Raw genomic sequence first — 15,857 nt, 5'->3', positions numbered from 1 at the left:
GACTGTAGCCTACTAGGCTCCTGTGTCCATGGGATTTTCCAGGCAAGAGTACTGGAGTGGGTGCCATTTCCTTCTTCAGGGGATCTTCCCAACCTAGGGATCGAACCCGGGTCTCCAGCATTGCAGATAGAACTTTACCATCTGAGCAACCAGGGAAGTCACAACCTTGAAGCAACTGTTTAATAAGTGGCTTGCAGGACCACAGAGAATGGTCCCAAAACCACCTTTTTCTTTCAAAAACCACCTCTTGCTAAACCAAAGTACAAAGATGGGAGATGAGAGAGGCAATTACACAAATTATTTTACATCCTCCTGTCGGGATGGCATATATTGTTAAACTACTTTGTGGGGAAATTTTAATGATATGAAGCAATTATTATGGTCATATGCAATAACACATACAATAGTGTCATCATTTTATGTGCATAAGTGGAGTAAGTTGTGAAATATTAATAGGTTTCTCTGAGCAGTGCAATTATAAGTGATCATTTTGTTCATTTTCCTTTGTTGGGCATTTTCCAAATGTGATAGTATCCCCAAGGCGGGGAGGGGATGTTGTGGTATCTCCGCACCAGCCTGTCTTGGGGCCTGACCCTTCCCCATTAGAGTCGCTGGCTGTGGCATAAGCATCAATGCAGAGCACAGAGCTCCCCAGGTGGGGGGCCCACGAGTCAGCCCTGGAGCAGCAAGATGGGCATCTCTGCTGAAGCATCAGCAGGAAAGTGACGTCTTCTTGGGGCTTCGAGAGGGAGTGGAGAGAGGAGAGAGGGGAGGGAGGAGAGGCCAGGAGAGAGGGGCTGTCCCCTTCCCCAGCCCCTTCCCCCTCCTGCCACTGCTGCACCCTCCCCGGGCCGCGCAGGAAGCAAGACACAGGAGAGGACGGACACAAAGGAAATGAACTGCCAAACGGAGGTTTCCTAGGACACGGGGAGCAAATTTTACCCTTTCTGCATCTGTTCAGTTCAGTCGCTCAGTCGTGTCCAGCTCTTTGCGACCCCATGAATCACAGAACGCCAGGCCTCCCTGTCCATCACCAACTCCCAGAGTTCACTCAAATCCATGTCCATCGAGTCGGTGATGCCATCCAACCATCTCATTCTCTGTCGTCCCCTTCTCCTCCTGCCCCCAATCCTTCCCAGCATCAGGGTCTTTTCCAGTGAGTCAACTCTTCGCATGAGGTGGCCAGAGTGTTGGAGAGTCAGCTTTAGCATCAGTCCTTCCAATGAACACCTAGGACTGATCTCCTTTAGGATGGACTGGTTGGATCTCCTTGCGGTACAAGGGACTCTCAAGAGTCTTCTCCACACCACAGTTCAAAAGCATCAATTCTTCGGTGCTCAGCTTTCTTAACAGTCCAACTCTCATATCCATACATGACCACTGGAAAAACCATAGCCTTGACTAGACGGACCTTGGTTGGCAAAGTAATCTCTCTGCTTTCTAATATGCTATCTAGGTTGGTCATAACTTTCCTTCCAAGGATAAGTGTCTTTTAATTTCATGACTGCAATCAGCATCCGCAGTGATTTTGGAGCCTAAAAAAATAAAGTCTGACACTGTTTCCACTGTTTCCCCATCTATTTGCCATGAAGTGATGGGACCAGATGCCAGGATCTTAGTTTTCTGAATGTTGAGCTTCAAGCCAACTTTTTCACTCTCATCTTTCACTTTCATCAAGAGACTTTTTAGTTCCTCTTCACTTTCTGCCATAAGGGTGGTGTCATCTGCATATCTGAGGTTATTGATATTTCTCCCGGCAATCTTGATTCCAGCTTGTGCTTCTTCCAGCCCAGCATTTCTCATGATGTACTCTGCATATAAGTTAAATAATCAGGGTGACAATATACAACCTTGACATACTCTTTTGCCTATTTGGAACCAGTCTGTTGTTCCATGTCCAGTTCTAACTGTTGCTTCCTGACCTGCATACAGGTTTCTCAAGAGGCAGGTCAAGAGGTCTGGTATGCCCATCTCTTTCAGAATTTTCCTTGTTTATAGTGATCCACACAGTCAAAGTGTTTGGCATAGTCAGTGAAGCAGAAATAGATGTTTTTCTGGAACTCTTTTGCTTTTTCCATGATCCAGCAGATGTTGGCAATTTGATCTCTGGTGCCTCTGCCTTTTCTAAAACCAGCTTGATCATCTGGAAGTTCACGGTTCACGTATTGGTGAAGCCTGGCTTAGTGAATTTTGAGCATGACTTTACTAGCTGTGAGATGAGTGCAATTGTGCGGTAGTTTGAGCATTCTTTGGCATTGCCTTTCTTTGGGATTGGAATGAAAACGGACCTTTTCCAGTCCTGTGGCCACTGCTGAGTTTTCCAAATGTCATGGCATATTGAGTGCAGCACTTTCACAGAATCATCTTTCCAGATTTGAAATAGCTCAACTGGAATTCCATCACCTCCACTAGCTTTGTTCGTAGTGATGCTTTCTAAGGCCCACTTGACTTCACATTCCAAGATGTTTGGCTCTAGGTGAGTGATCACACCATCGTGATTATCTTGGTCGTGAAGATCTTTTTTGTACAGTTCTTCTGTGTATTCTTGCCACCTCTTCTTAATATCTTCTGCTTCTGTTAGGTCCATACCATTTCTATCCTTTATCGAGCCCATCTTTGCATGAAATGTTCCCTTGGTATCTCTAATTTTCTTGAAGAGATCTCTTGTCTTTCCTGTTCTGTTGTTTTCCTCTATTTCTTTGCATTGATCTCTGAGGAAGGCTTTCTTATCTCTCCTTGCTATTCTTTGGAACTCTGCATTCAGATGCCTATATCTTTCCTTTTCTCCTTTGCTTTTCACTTCTCTTCTTTTCACAGCTATTTGTAAGGCCTCCTCAGACAGCCATTTTGCTTTTTTGCATTTCTTTTCCAAGGGGATTGTCTTGGTCCCTGTCTCCTGTACAATGTCACGAACCTCTGTCCAGAGTTCATCAGGCACTCTATCAGATCTAGTCCCTTAAATCTATTTCCACTTCCACTGTACTTACACTTCCACTTCCACTCTACTTCCACTTACACTTCCACTGTATAATCTTAAGGGATTTGATTTAGATCATATCTGAATGGTCTAGTGGTTTTCCCTACTTTCTTCAATTTCAGTCTGAATTTGGCAATAAGGAGTTCATGATCTGAGCCACAGTCAGCTCCTGGTCTTGTTTTTGCTAACTGTATAGAGCTTCTCTATCTTTGGCTGCAAATAATATAATAATCAATATGATTTTGGTGTTGACCATCTGGTGATGTCCATGTGTAGAGTCTTCTCTTGTGTTGTTGAAAGAGGGTGTTTGCTAAGACCAGTGCGTTCTCTTGGCAAAACTCTATTAGCCTTTGCCCTGCTTCATTCCGTGCTCCAAATTTGTCTGTTACTCCAGGTGTTTCTTGACTTCCTACTTTTGCATTCCAGTCCCCTATAATGAAAAGGACATCTTTTTTAGGTGTTAGTTCTAAAAGATCTGTAGGTCTTCATAGAACCGTTCAACTTCGGCTTCTTCAGCATTACTGGTTGGGCATAGGCTTGGATTACTGTAATATTGAATGGTTTGCCTTGGAAACAAACAGAGATCATTCTGTCCTTTTTGAGATTGCATCCCAGTACTGCATTTTGGACTCTTGTTGACCATGATGGCTACTCCATTTCTTCTAAGGGATTCCTGCCCACAGTAGTAGATTTAATGGTCATCTGAGTTAAATTCACCCATCCTAGTCCATTTTAGTTCACTGATTCCTAGAATGTCTACGTTCTCTCTTGCCATCTCCTGTTTGACCACTTCCAATTTGCCTTGATTCATGGACCTAACATTCCAGGTTCCTATGCAATATTGCCCTTTATAGCATCGGACCTTGCTTCTATCACCAGTCACATCCACAATTGGGTATTGTTTTTGCTTTGGCTCCATCCCTTCATTTTTTCTGGAGTTATTTCTCCACTGATCTCCAGTAGCATACTGGGCACCTACCGACCTGGGGAATTCCTCATTCAGTATCCTATCACTTTGTCTTTTCATACTGTTCATGGGGTTCCCAAGGCAAGTATCCTGAAGTGGTCTGCCATTCCCTTCTCCAGTGGACCACAATCTGTCAGACCTCTCCACCATGACCCACCCGCCTCGGGTGGCCCCACATGGCATGGCTTAGTTTCATTGAGTTAGACAAGGCTGTGGTCTGTGTAATCAGATTGACTAGTTTTCTGTGATTATGATTTCAGTGTGTCTGTCCTCTGATGCCCTCTCACAATATCTACCGTCTTATTTGGGTTTCTCTTACCTTGGTCGTGGGGTATCACTTCACAGCTGCTTCAGCAACGCGCAGCCGCTGCACCTTACCTTGGATGAGGGGTATCTCCTCACGGCCGCCCCTCCTGACCTTGAACATGGAGTTTGTATTTAAATCTGCACTTTCAGGCTCACAACTTGAATTTACTTCCCTCTTGGGATAATGTGAAAATCACTGCTGCTGCTGCTAAGTCATATCAGTCGTGTCCAACTCTGTGTGACCCCATAGATGGCAGCCCACCAGGCTCCCCCATTCCTGGGATTCTCCAGGCATGAACACTGGAGTGGGTTGCCATTTCCTTCTGCAGTGTGTGAAAGTGAAAAGTGAAACTGAAGTCGCTCAGTCGCGTCCGACTCTTCGTGACCCCATGGACTGCAGCCTACCAGGCTCCTCCATCCATGGGATTTTCTAGGCAACAGTACTGGAGTGGCTTGCCATTGCCTTCTCCGGTGAAAATCACTGGAAAGGTTCAAAAATGGACATAATGGAAGACACCTGTCAGGCTGCACGTATTCTCAAAGGAAATGAAGACTAGCCTGTTAGCAGTGAAATACAATAGTGTGTGTGTGTGTGGCGCTCCTTGTGCGTGGATGCATCAACAGGGGCCTGTGTGAGCTGACCCAGTGCCCCTGTATTTATTTAGAATGGAGCTACTCAAGGTTTCAGCATTCATTCACTCACTCTTCACTCACTCACTCAGTAAATACCCAGCTCAAATCCATTTCCACCTCCCCCAACTATGCACCCTTAAGCAAGTGATGAAATTTTTCCGAAATTTTTCATGTGCTCATATCCAGGGGCTTCCTGTAGGGACACAGGGTTGGCACAGAGTTGGTTCTCACAGTGGGCATCTGCTATTAATGCTGTAGTTGTTCACTCAGGACTAGGCGTGCCCCCAATTTCCTGATTGCTCACAGCTCCCAGAGACCTTGATACCATCAGGTGTGTGTCTGCTGAAATGAACCGAGTGTGAATCCATGTTTTGCAGATGCTGGAGTCCCGACCTACATGTATGAGTTTGAGTATCGCCCAAGCCTCTCATCAGCGATGAAACCCAAGACGGTGCTAGGGGACCACGGGGATGAAGCCTTCTCTGTCTTCGGGTTTCCAATTTTGCAAGGTGATGGCCCTTTGGTGACTATAAACTTGGAGTTAGGAGATCTGGGTGCGAGTTTATTTGGGGGCCTTGGGCAGGTTCCTCCTTCTCTGCAGGTCCTCGTTTCCTGCACTCACCTAACAGGGTGGAAGGACACGGTCCCAGCCATTGTCTTGCTCTAACGCACCTGATGGAGAATGCGAGTCCTTGTGCCCTCACCCATGGTCGCGCTAAGAATCCAGACCTGGGCATCATCAGCAAGACGGGAGCTGGGTCACCCGCAGGGCCCTGCTCAGGGCTAGAATGCTACCACTCACTCTGCCCTCACAAGAACACATCAGAATGTGCGTGAGGGTAAAGTTAGAGTTGTTATTAACCTTGAATCAGGACTAACGTGTGTCTCTCTATCCAATCTCTATCTATCTAAAACTCATGTATTTTAATATCATAATATATCTAGGTGTGTAATATTTAAAAAGAAAAAAACTTTTCACAGATGTCTTCAATGCCTTGCCCATTAGCAATTACAGACAAATTGTGTGTCACGCATCGCAGAACTGTTCATTGCACACAATGCCTCTGGGCGTTTCCTGGTTGGGTGACTTTAGCGGGATCTTGCAGCTCGGTTACTTTCCAGATTCTGTGAAAATGTGTGTGGATCAAGGACACCAAGAAAAGACCCAAAGGAGAGCATCCTGGGAGTAGGGTGACTCTAGCAGAAACCCTGGGGTGTGTCCCTGAAACACCAAAGCAGGAAGGGCAGTCGGGAGGGCACAGAAGACAAGGCAATAGCTTACGGACCGACTCCAGCCCTTCACTGAGGCCGGCCTCAGTCGGTAGCTGTCAAGTTTGAAGTCACTTGCGTTACCCAAGATCTTCCTAAAATGCAGCTTAGACTCAGTAGGTCTGGAATAAGATCCCCATTTCTGAATTTATTAACAATTTCTCAAGTGCTGCTACTGCCCACGAACCACACTTTGAGCAGCACTGGCTTTGTCCCCTCCCCACAGATGGTATCTCAGAAGAAGAGATCAACCTCAGCAAGATGGTGATGAAATTCTGGGCCAACTTTGCTCGGAATGGGTGAGCTGCTGGCAGACATGGAGTGGGGTTGGGAAGGGACAGGGTGTGTCTCTTGGGTGGGGGGAGTTTCCAAGGTGTGATGGTCAAACGCCCCGCCCTGTGACCTCTGAAATGACAGCTCCCTGTGATGGACTGGCAGCCCAGCACATGGTCAGCCTCCTATCTCTGGAGGCATGTGAGCCTTTGGCAGAAATGAAGTCAGGGCGTCCCTGATAATCTCAGAGCTGACAGCAGCATTGGGGAATTTCTGTTTGATTTTGTTCCAGGAACCCCAATGGGGAGGGGCTTCCCCACTGGCCAGCGTATGACCAGAAAGAAGGGTACCTTCAGATTGGTGTCTACACTCGGGCAGCCGAGAAGCTGAAAAGTGAGAAAGTGGCTTTCTGGAACGATCTTATGTCCCAGGAGGCAGCAAAGAAGGCACCACAGTCAAAACATGTTGAGCTGTAAACGGGGGGTTTCTACAGAAGTGTTTATGGGGCAAAGAGGCGTCTTATTGTGGAGGCTGAGGAATTATCCGATGGCAGTGGCAGAGGGCAGGGAGGGGGGTTTCCGTTTCTGTGGCCTCAAGTTGGAAATAAATGTTCTTCTGGAGACCAAGTCAATGTCTTTGGCTTGCGCTGGAATAAAGTCATCCTCCTCAGTGAGAGAAGGATGAAGACAGTGGGCACCGTTGGCAGGAAGGTGCTCTGGCCGTTCTGGCGTGACGTCTGAGCATGCAGAGTGGAGCAGGCTGGGCCCTGGGAGGTGCTGAGGGGGACGCTGCATCTGCTCCCTGTCTCAGGGCCATCCACAACTCCAGTGAGAGGATGTGGGGGATCAGAGTGCCTTGTCCCCCTCCTCCTTGCGGAGCTGACTGTAGAGATGGAGGCAACACAGCCTGAGGATGTCCCGAAGTGGGATAGAGGGGGCGTAGGCTTGGCGACACTGAGCGTGGCTGCCTGGCCCTTCCCTGCCCTCCTACAGTCTGCAATTCTTTCTTCAAGTCACATATTATCCTCCAGGGCCCTCCCTGGGGCCATCTCTTCCAACAACTCATATGAAAGCTTTCTGCAGCCCGGACCACATCAGGGCCAAGCAGTGACCACCCCGAAGTGAGTCCCAGGAGTATCACCTGAAAACTGTCTCTTTCAGATCCCTGGGGTGACTTCTGGCTTCTCCTGGGATGTAGAAATCTCTAAGAAAGTTACGGCCACCCTTTCTGCAAGGAAAATCTGGATTATTCCCAGTTTCATGATTTTTTCTGATTCATTCAAAGAGGTTGCAGGGCAATTACCCTGAAGTCTGAAGGAAGACGGGCACTGTGGAGAAGAAATGGGACATGAACACTGGCCAACCGTCTGCTGACAGGTGGAAGATGGAGTCACCGTGTGTGTGAGTAGACTGACTTAAAGTGAGAATCAAGTGTTAAGGGCAACTGTGGGCGAGTACGGGAGTGTACAATCCTCAGAAGCCAAGGACCCACAGGGGTGTTTACACTCATTGCAGGCCCTTCTCCCTGGACCTCTATCAGGGAGCTTTGAGAAATACTGGTAACAGGTAGTAAGATCAGAGAAAGCCTGCCCTAGGTGGGGCAAGCTAGAAGCCCTGCTCAGACACTTCTTCCCCAAAGAAATGAAATCTCTTAACCACTGGGAAAAGGCAGCAAACCCATCCCCTGCTTTAGGCCCTGGGGAAGACCTACTGAAGCGGAGGGAAAGGAAAATTTTAGGTTGAAAACTGGATACATTTTTTTAAAAATCAGCAACATAATTTAGCTATAGTTATCCAGAATTTTAAGTACTCCCCCTTCCAATGTCATAGATCTCAGCTCTTGAGTTTGCTAGTGAGGATTTTATAGGTCAAGAAGGAATTTACTTTTAATCGGTGTCTGCTTCCACCTAGTGGTAATTTAGTTCATTGCAAGCAATGGGAAATCCCAATTTATTCTTAACTAGTCAATCACTTTTCACTTTCATGCACTGGAGAAGGAAATGGCAACCCACTCCAGTGTTCTTGCCTGGAGAATCCCAGGGATGGGGGAGCCTGGTGGGCTGCCGTCTATGGGTCGCAAGGAGTCGGACACAACTGAAGCGACTGAGCAGCAGCAGCAGTCAATGGGAAATAGGTGGGGAAACAGTGTCAGACTTTATTATGGGGTGCTCCAAAATCACTGCAGATGGTGATTGCAGTCATGAAATTAAAAGACGCTTACTCCTTGGAAGGAAAGTTATGACCAACCTAGATTGCATATTTAAAAGCAGAAACATTACTTTGCAAACAAAGGTCTGTCTCGTCAAGGCTATGGTTTTTCCACTGGTCAAGTATGGATGTGAGTGTTGGACTATAAAGAAGGCTGAGCGCTGAAGAATTGATACTTGTGAACTGTGGTGTTGGAGAAGACTCTTGAGAGTCCCTTGGACTGAAAGGAGACCCAACCAGTCCATCCTTAAGGAGATCAGTCTTAGGTGTTCATTGGAGGGACTGATGTTGAAGCTGAAACTCCAATGCTTTGGCACCTGATGAGAAGAGCTGACTCATTTGAAAAGACCCTCATGCTGGGATAGATTGAAGGCGGGAGGAGAAGGGGACGACAGAGAATGAGATGGCTGGATGGCATCACTGACTCAATGGATATGGGTTTGGGTGGACTCCAGGAGCTGGTGGTGGACAGGGAGGCCTGGCATTCTGCAGTTCATGGGGTCGCAAAGAGTCAGACACGACTGAGCGACTGAACTGACCTGAACTGAATAGTTTCAGGCGGACAGCAAAGGGACTCAGCCACATATATCCATGTATCCTTTCTCCCCCTAACTCCTTTGCCATGCACCTGTCACAGAGCATTGAGCAGAGTTCCCTGTGCTGTATAGTGGGTCCTTATTGGTTGTCCATTTTAAATATAGCCATGTGTACATGTCGACCCCAAACTCCCTACCTAACCCTTTCCCACATCCTTCCTCCCTGGCAACCATAAGTTCATTCTCTAAGTCTGAGTTTGTTTCTAAGCAGCCTGGTTGTTTTCTTGATAGGTGCCACTTTTTGAGGGTGTCAAGAACTTTCTGATTTTTCAGACCCCTGGGACCAGAAATATAAAACTCCTGGCCACCAGAGTGAACCACGGTGGGTGTCCCCATTATGGCCTGCGTGTGTCTGCTGGCCTGGGTGAGAGTCACAGGAGCAGTGCAAGGGCAGGGTACTTGAGCAGCCAGGTTTGGCAAGACTGTAGGCACCCACCCAACTGGCCCTGGAGGGACTGCAGAAGTGGTACAGGGGTGAGGCACTTGCTTGGTCAGCTTTGGTGGAGTCAAGGGGAAGAATCAGATACCGGACATCCCCCCCGGAGCTAGCAAGTCAGAGCCAGAGGGCAGAAAACGTGTCTGCAAGCTGATGTTAGCAAAGTAGAAGGAGAAGCAAAAAGGGTGCCCACCAGTGCCTGTGTCCCCAGAGAGCATCCCAACAGGTTCCTGCCCCTCCAGCAGATGCTTACGGACTATCAAATAAATCTTCACAAATGGTCTAAGCATCTTTTAAGCTGCTGCTTTTGTGCTAGATCCCAGGCAAGTGAGTTTGAGTATCATCTCTTTAAGAGAGAAATCTCCATTCCCTATAGGCCCATAGCTCTCCTGAAGAGGAGCCCTGTTGGTTTTTAAAATTAGGCATCCTGGGAGCTATGTCTCCAGTTCAGGTCCCAAGGGCTAGTGAGCACAGACCCCTCGCTCCTCAGGGATGAGCAGTGTGTTTGTGAGATCCCTCCTGCTTGTGGGTCACCATACTGGAGGGGGGGGGGTTGGGGAACACCATGACTCTGCCTAGCCAGCCCATCTTGATGTGGCGCTTTGTTGTAGAGGAGCTGATCTCCTACCAGTGGTTACCAGTGAGATATTTTCTTCTGTAAATTTCCTATCTCTAGCTGTGGTCTTCATTCTTAGAGAAGTCCCTTTAGCATTTATTGTAAAGCTGGTTTTCTGGTATCAAACTCTTAGCTTTTGTTGTTTAATCACTAACTCATGTCCAACTCTTTTGCGACCCCATGGACTGTAGCCTGCCAGGCTCCTCTGTCCATGGGATTTCCCCGGCATGAATACTGGAGTGGAGTGGAGTCATTTCCTTCTCCAGGCAAAATCCAAATTTCCCTACCCAGGGATTGAACCTGCATTGGCAGGTGGATTCTTTACCACTGAGTCACCAGGGAAGCCTTCTTTTAGCTTAAATTCTGGATCTTATTTTCAAACCTGAATGATATCCTTGTCAGGTGGAGTGTTCTTGGTTGTGGGATTGTTCCTTTCATGCCTTCCAATATATCATGCCACTCCCTCCTGACATGTAGCGTTTCTGCTGAAGACCCAGTTGATGCTTTATGAGAATTTCATTAGGCATAACTAGTTGGTTTTCGGGAAGGCAATGGCACCCCACTCCAGTACTCTTGCCTGGACAATCCCATGGACGGAGGAGCCTGGTGGGCTGCAGTCCATGGGGTCGCTAGGAGTCGGACACAACTGAGAGACTTCACTTCACTTTTCACTTTCATGCATTGGAGAAGGAAATGGCAACCGACTCCAGTGTTCTTGCCTGGAGAAACCCAGGGACAGGGGAGCCTGGTGGGCTGCTGTCTATGGGGTCGCACAGAGTCGGACACGACTGAAGTGACTTAGCAGCAGCAGCAGCAGCACTTGGTTTAACCTTGGTGTTTTTAATAGTCTCTCTTTAACTTTTGACATTTTGTCTTGGTGTGGACCTCTTGGTTTGATCTTGTTTGGGACACTCTGTACTTCCTGGATCTGGATTTCTCTTTCCTTTCCCATATTAGGGAAGTTTTCAGCTATCATTTCTTCAAATATATTTTCTGCCCCTTTCTCTCTCTCTTCTCTTTCTGGAACCCCTATCCTGCAAATGATAGTATACTTGTTGTCTCAGAGGTCTTTTAAACTGTTCTAATTTTTTTGGTTCTTTTATTTCCCTTTTCACTTTGGGGATCCCCACTGCTCTGTCCTGCAGTTCACTGATTTGTTCCTTCGTGTCACCTAGTCTACTGAGGATTCCTTCTGCTGCTGCTGCTGCTAAGTCGCTTCAGTCGTGTCCGACTCTGTGCGACCCCATAGATGGAAGCCCACCAGGCTCCCCCGTCCCTGGGATTCTCCAGGTAAGAACACTGGAGTGGGTTGCCATTTCCTTCTCCAATGCATGAAAGTGAAAAGTGAAAGTGAAGTCTCTCAGTCGTGTCCGACTCCTAGCGACCCCATGGACTGCAGCCCACCAGGCTCCTCCATCCACGGGAGTTTCCAGGTAATAGTACTGGAGTGGGCTGCCATTGCCTTCTCCGGATGATTCCTTCTAGCATGTTTTTGATTTCAGCAGTTGTATTCTTCAGCGCCATTTTTCTCTATACTTTCTGACTCTTTGTTGTGCTTGTCACTGTGTTCATCCATTCTTCTCGGGTTTGTTGAGGCTCTTTATATTCATTACCTGGAACCCTTTATGGAGTAGATTGCTTATCTCCAGTTATTCTAGGGTTTTATCTTAATCCTTCCTTGTAACATATTTTGCTTTTGCCTCCTTTTGCCTAGTTCTGTTTTATTTTTTGTATTAAGATAGGTCAGTTACATTTCCCAGTCTTGGAGAAGTGGCCTCATGCAGCGGTTTTCCCATAGGAGCCAGCAGCACACTTCCCTCAGGTCACCAAAATCATAGGCTCTAGTGGTGCCACCTATGTGGATTTCCAGAGTCCTCCTATTTTGGCAGGGCAGACTACTGTGGGCCCATAGTAGGTGGGGCTGGTCCCTGGCCCAGGTGGCTGCCAGGGGATCCTGAATTGGGGGTAGGTCCCAGGGCTGGTTTCAGCCCATTATGGCAGGGCCATGTGCCAGTATGGTTGGCTGCTGAGGTTGGGTGGTTTTACAGCTGGTGCTGACCTATTGATGGGTGAGGCTGGGTTCTGGGCCTGCTGATGGGCAGGGCTGTGTCCCAGAGTGGCTGACTGCTCAGCCTGAGGGGTCCTGGGTCTTGTGCCAACTAACTGGGGGATAGGGAAGAGTCAGTGCTATTGGACTAGAGCGAGGGCTCCCAAATGGCACTTGCTAGCACTGGTGTCCTGGTGACAGAATGGGCACCCACAAATGGCTGCCACGGTAATGTTTTTCCTTAGGGGGTATCCCAGTTGTCTCCTGCCTCTTCAGGAGGCTCTCCAAGATCAGCAAGTGGGTCAGATCTAGGCTCCTTTCCAATGACTGCTTCCTTGCTGGGTCTAAGAGTATGTGATATTTTATGTACACCTTTCCCAAGGCCTCCAGTTGCCCTGCACGCTGGCCTTCAAAGCCAGAGACTCTGGGGGCTGGTCTTCCTGGTACAGGTTCCCCAGGTTGGGGGCCCTGATGCAGGCAGGACTCAGACTCCTCGCTCCTTGGGAGAGCCTCTTCAACTGTGCTTATGCTCCCGTCTGTGGGTCACCTACGCAGGGGGTGTGGGTCTTCTCTATCCATCCTCTTGTATTGTTGTTTCCTTCTTTGTATCTTAGTTGTAGAAAACCTTTTCTGCTAGTCTTCAGGTCCTTCTCACTGTTACCCTATTTGGAGTGCCTGCTGCACGGGGTAAGTTCAGGTTCTTTCCACTCCACCATGTTGGCCACTCCCTTAGAAAATTGTTTTCCTGAAAATAAGTTACTCAGTGGGAAAAGCATACCACTGCTGATCAGCTAGTAATATAAGGATGGGACCACCTTGTCCATCATCATGACCACTAGGTAGTTGATCAGACACTGTCTTCATCAAGGGTCACTGTTACTGCAATCACTTCCTGGAACTTCAGGAGACTTTTCCTTTTGACACTCAGATCTCTGGACAGAAATAAGGCTTCCAGGATCCTTCTGACGCCCTGTTGTGATCACGTGATTGGATTCCCGAGATGCAGTCCAGTTCTAGAAATGACAGAAGCAGAGCCAGCGTGGGGAACCTTGGTCTGGGTGGATCTTGGAGGGGAGAGCTGCACTCTTGATGCACAGAAGTTGGGGATATCTGCACCCCCACTTTAACAGCTACCTGGCACCTCTAAGCCAGAGGGCTGTCTATTGCCTCCATTCTGCATCCCTCTGTTGGGGGCTCCCTCTTCCCCACACATCGACTCTCCCTCTCTCTGCTCTTAAAGTAGTAATAATTGTTCTGTCATCTTTCAGCTTCTAAAATACTGTTGCCTTCAACTCCTCTTCCGTTTTGTGTGGACACAGCAGCTTGTGCCTTAACAAATGTTGTTTTGCTCTCCTTTTAGAAAAACTTGAGAAGGGAGTGGAAATAAATGCATGGGTTTTTTAAAACATTTATTTATTTGGCTGTGTCGAGGCTTAGTCGTGTCATGTGGGATCTTTTGCTACACCCTATGGACTCTCTAGAAGGAAATGGCAACCCACTCCAGTGTTCTTGCCTGGAGAATCCCAGGGACGGGGGAGCCTGGTGGGCTTCCGTCTATGGGGTCACACAGAGTCGGACACGACTGACGTGACTTAGCAGCAGCAGCAGCAGCAGCAGCATGGACTCTCTAGTTGTGGCAGGCAGGCTCAAGAGTGTTCAGGCTCAGTCATTGTGGCCTGTGGGCTTATTTGCTCTGAGGCATGTGGAATCTTAGTTCCCCAACCAGGGATCGAACCTGCATCCCTGCATGGCAAGGCTAATTCTTAACCACTGGACAACCAGGGAAGTTCCCGTGAATGCAAGTTTTGATCCTTCTTCTTTAATAGCACGTGCCAAACTGCTTTTTTAATAAACACTTAAAAACAATATCATATATGTTACTACATTTTTGACTGCTACCTAGCATCCTACAGTAGAAACACTTAATAAATTATTTAACCATTTACTTTGTTGGTCATAGGTTATTTCATACTTTTTACTACTATCATTGTCACTGAGGTGAACGATCTGATACAGACATCTTTGAGCACATTCAGAATTATTCCTCAGTAGAGCAGCAGCAGCAGCAGCAGAGAATAGCTAAGGCCACCGGGATATCCTTTGTTAAGTATTTGGATGTGCTCAAGTGCTTCAGGCATGTTCGACTCTTTGCAACCCCATGGACTGTAGCTGACCAGGCTCCTCTGTCCATGGGATTCTTCAGGCAAAAACTGGAGTGGATTGTCATTTCCTCTCCGGGGGGATAGATTTTTCCAAATACCCCAAGAAATGCTGTATTAATCTATCTCCTACATCAGTTGTGAAACCTCCTGTTTTTCTTGCCAATACTTGGCACACCACAAAAACCGTATGAGGTGATTCCTTGCCATTGAATAGGTGCAGTTTGATATGTGTAGTTTTAATTTGCACATCTTGATGTTCATGCTTATTGTACTTTGGAGTGACATTTTATATATATGTGTGTGTAGCTTGCAGGGTACTTGAAACCTGGGTGATATGTTGGGGGAACCGTGGACTGATTCAACCTCTGCCCACACCGCACACTTGTGCCCAGTCCCCAGTGTGCTCCTGACCTGCTTACTAGAAGGACAAGTAAGCACAGAACAAGACAGTGATTCGGGGAATCTCAGTGGCTTACAACTTCCCATGGCTCCTGTGACCTTTCAGAGTGAGAGCCAACAGCTCACAACAATAGATCCTGGCATTTGACACAACTTTTTGGCATCTAGCATTTTGGAGATTCTTCTCTCATTATTGTTGCTGAGGTCTGTGGGAGCCCCTAAGGAAAAACTTTTACCTGCTGAGAACTTAGCCATCTTTGGGAAGGAGAACTCACCTTCCACCGTGTCAGTGTTTGGAAAGTTCCTTTTCAGAGTAACCCTCTTGGCCACTCCAATGGCTTACATGCTTCTGCCAGATTCTACTTTCAGAAACACCCTTATTATCTTGTCATCCCCATCGTCTGGGGTGAAACCCCGCTCTCCTTAACTTGGTACTTTTCAGAGTAAAAAAGAAATTGGTCTCTGTCCTTTATTTACCTTTCAGCCCCTACTGCCCACCCCCAAGAAGCCTCCAATCCACCTTGCACTGCTGCTGATGTACTTTCTTCTCTGTTCCCCAAATCCTGCTCACGTCTTAATACCCAGTGTGTTCAGAAGTCATGGACAGATTTGGGCATTTATATGTGTGTGTGTGTGTGTGTGTGTGTGTGTGTTCTGTTCAGCGTTCCAGGAAGTTCAGTGGTAAAGAATCCACCTGCAATGCAGGAAGCACAAGTTCAATCCCTGGATGGAAAAGTTCCACTGAAGGAGGGCATGGCCACCCACTCCAATATCCTTGCCTGGAAAATTTCATGGACAGAGGAGCCTGGAGGGCTGCAGTCCCCGGGGTTGAAAAAAGTCAGACATGTGATCCTGAATACACACACAGGATCTCATGATAATAATAACACAGATGGTATACTGATATGGCAAAAAAAGCGTGAAGTTATTATGAGAACAACTGAGGTTCCAGAAACACTACATATCTAG

The 15,857-nt window shown here is 47.5% G+C and overlaps 1 protein-coding gene across 1 annotated transcript in view; it reads left to right on the top strand.

The window, feature by feature from the left end:
* Positions 1–7,149, top strand: part of LOC129546334 (liver carboxylesterase-like) — a 31,843-nt gene extending 24,694 nt beyond the window's left edge. Inside the window, exons 12-14 of the mRNA XM_088829985.1 lie at positions 5,261–5,392; positions 6,379–6,451; positions 6,718–7,149. Of these exons, the coding sequence (XP_088686111.1) occupies positions 5,261–5,392; positions 6,379–6,451; positions 6,718–6,901 (389 nt within the window). The 3' untranslated portion in view covers positions 6,902–7,149. The remainder of the gene's footprint in view (positions 1–5,260; positions 5,393–6,378; positions 6,452–6,717) is intronic.
* The last annotated feature ends 8,708 nt before the right edge of the window (positions 7,150–15,857 follow it).

Source organism: Moschus berezovskii, chromosome 22 (assembly GCF_049115385.1).
Source record: "Moschus berezovskii isolate FMDL1 chromosome 22, NW_MosBer_1.0, whole genome shotgun sequence".
NCBI classification, from domain to species: domain Eukaryota; kingdom Metazoa; phylum Chordata; class Mammalia; order Artiodactyla; family Moschidae; genus Moschus; species Moschus berezovskii.
This window is presented reverse-complemented; position numbering and strand designations above follow the sequence as displayed.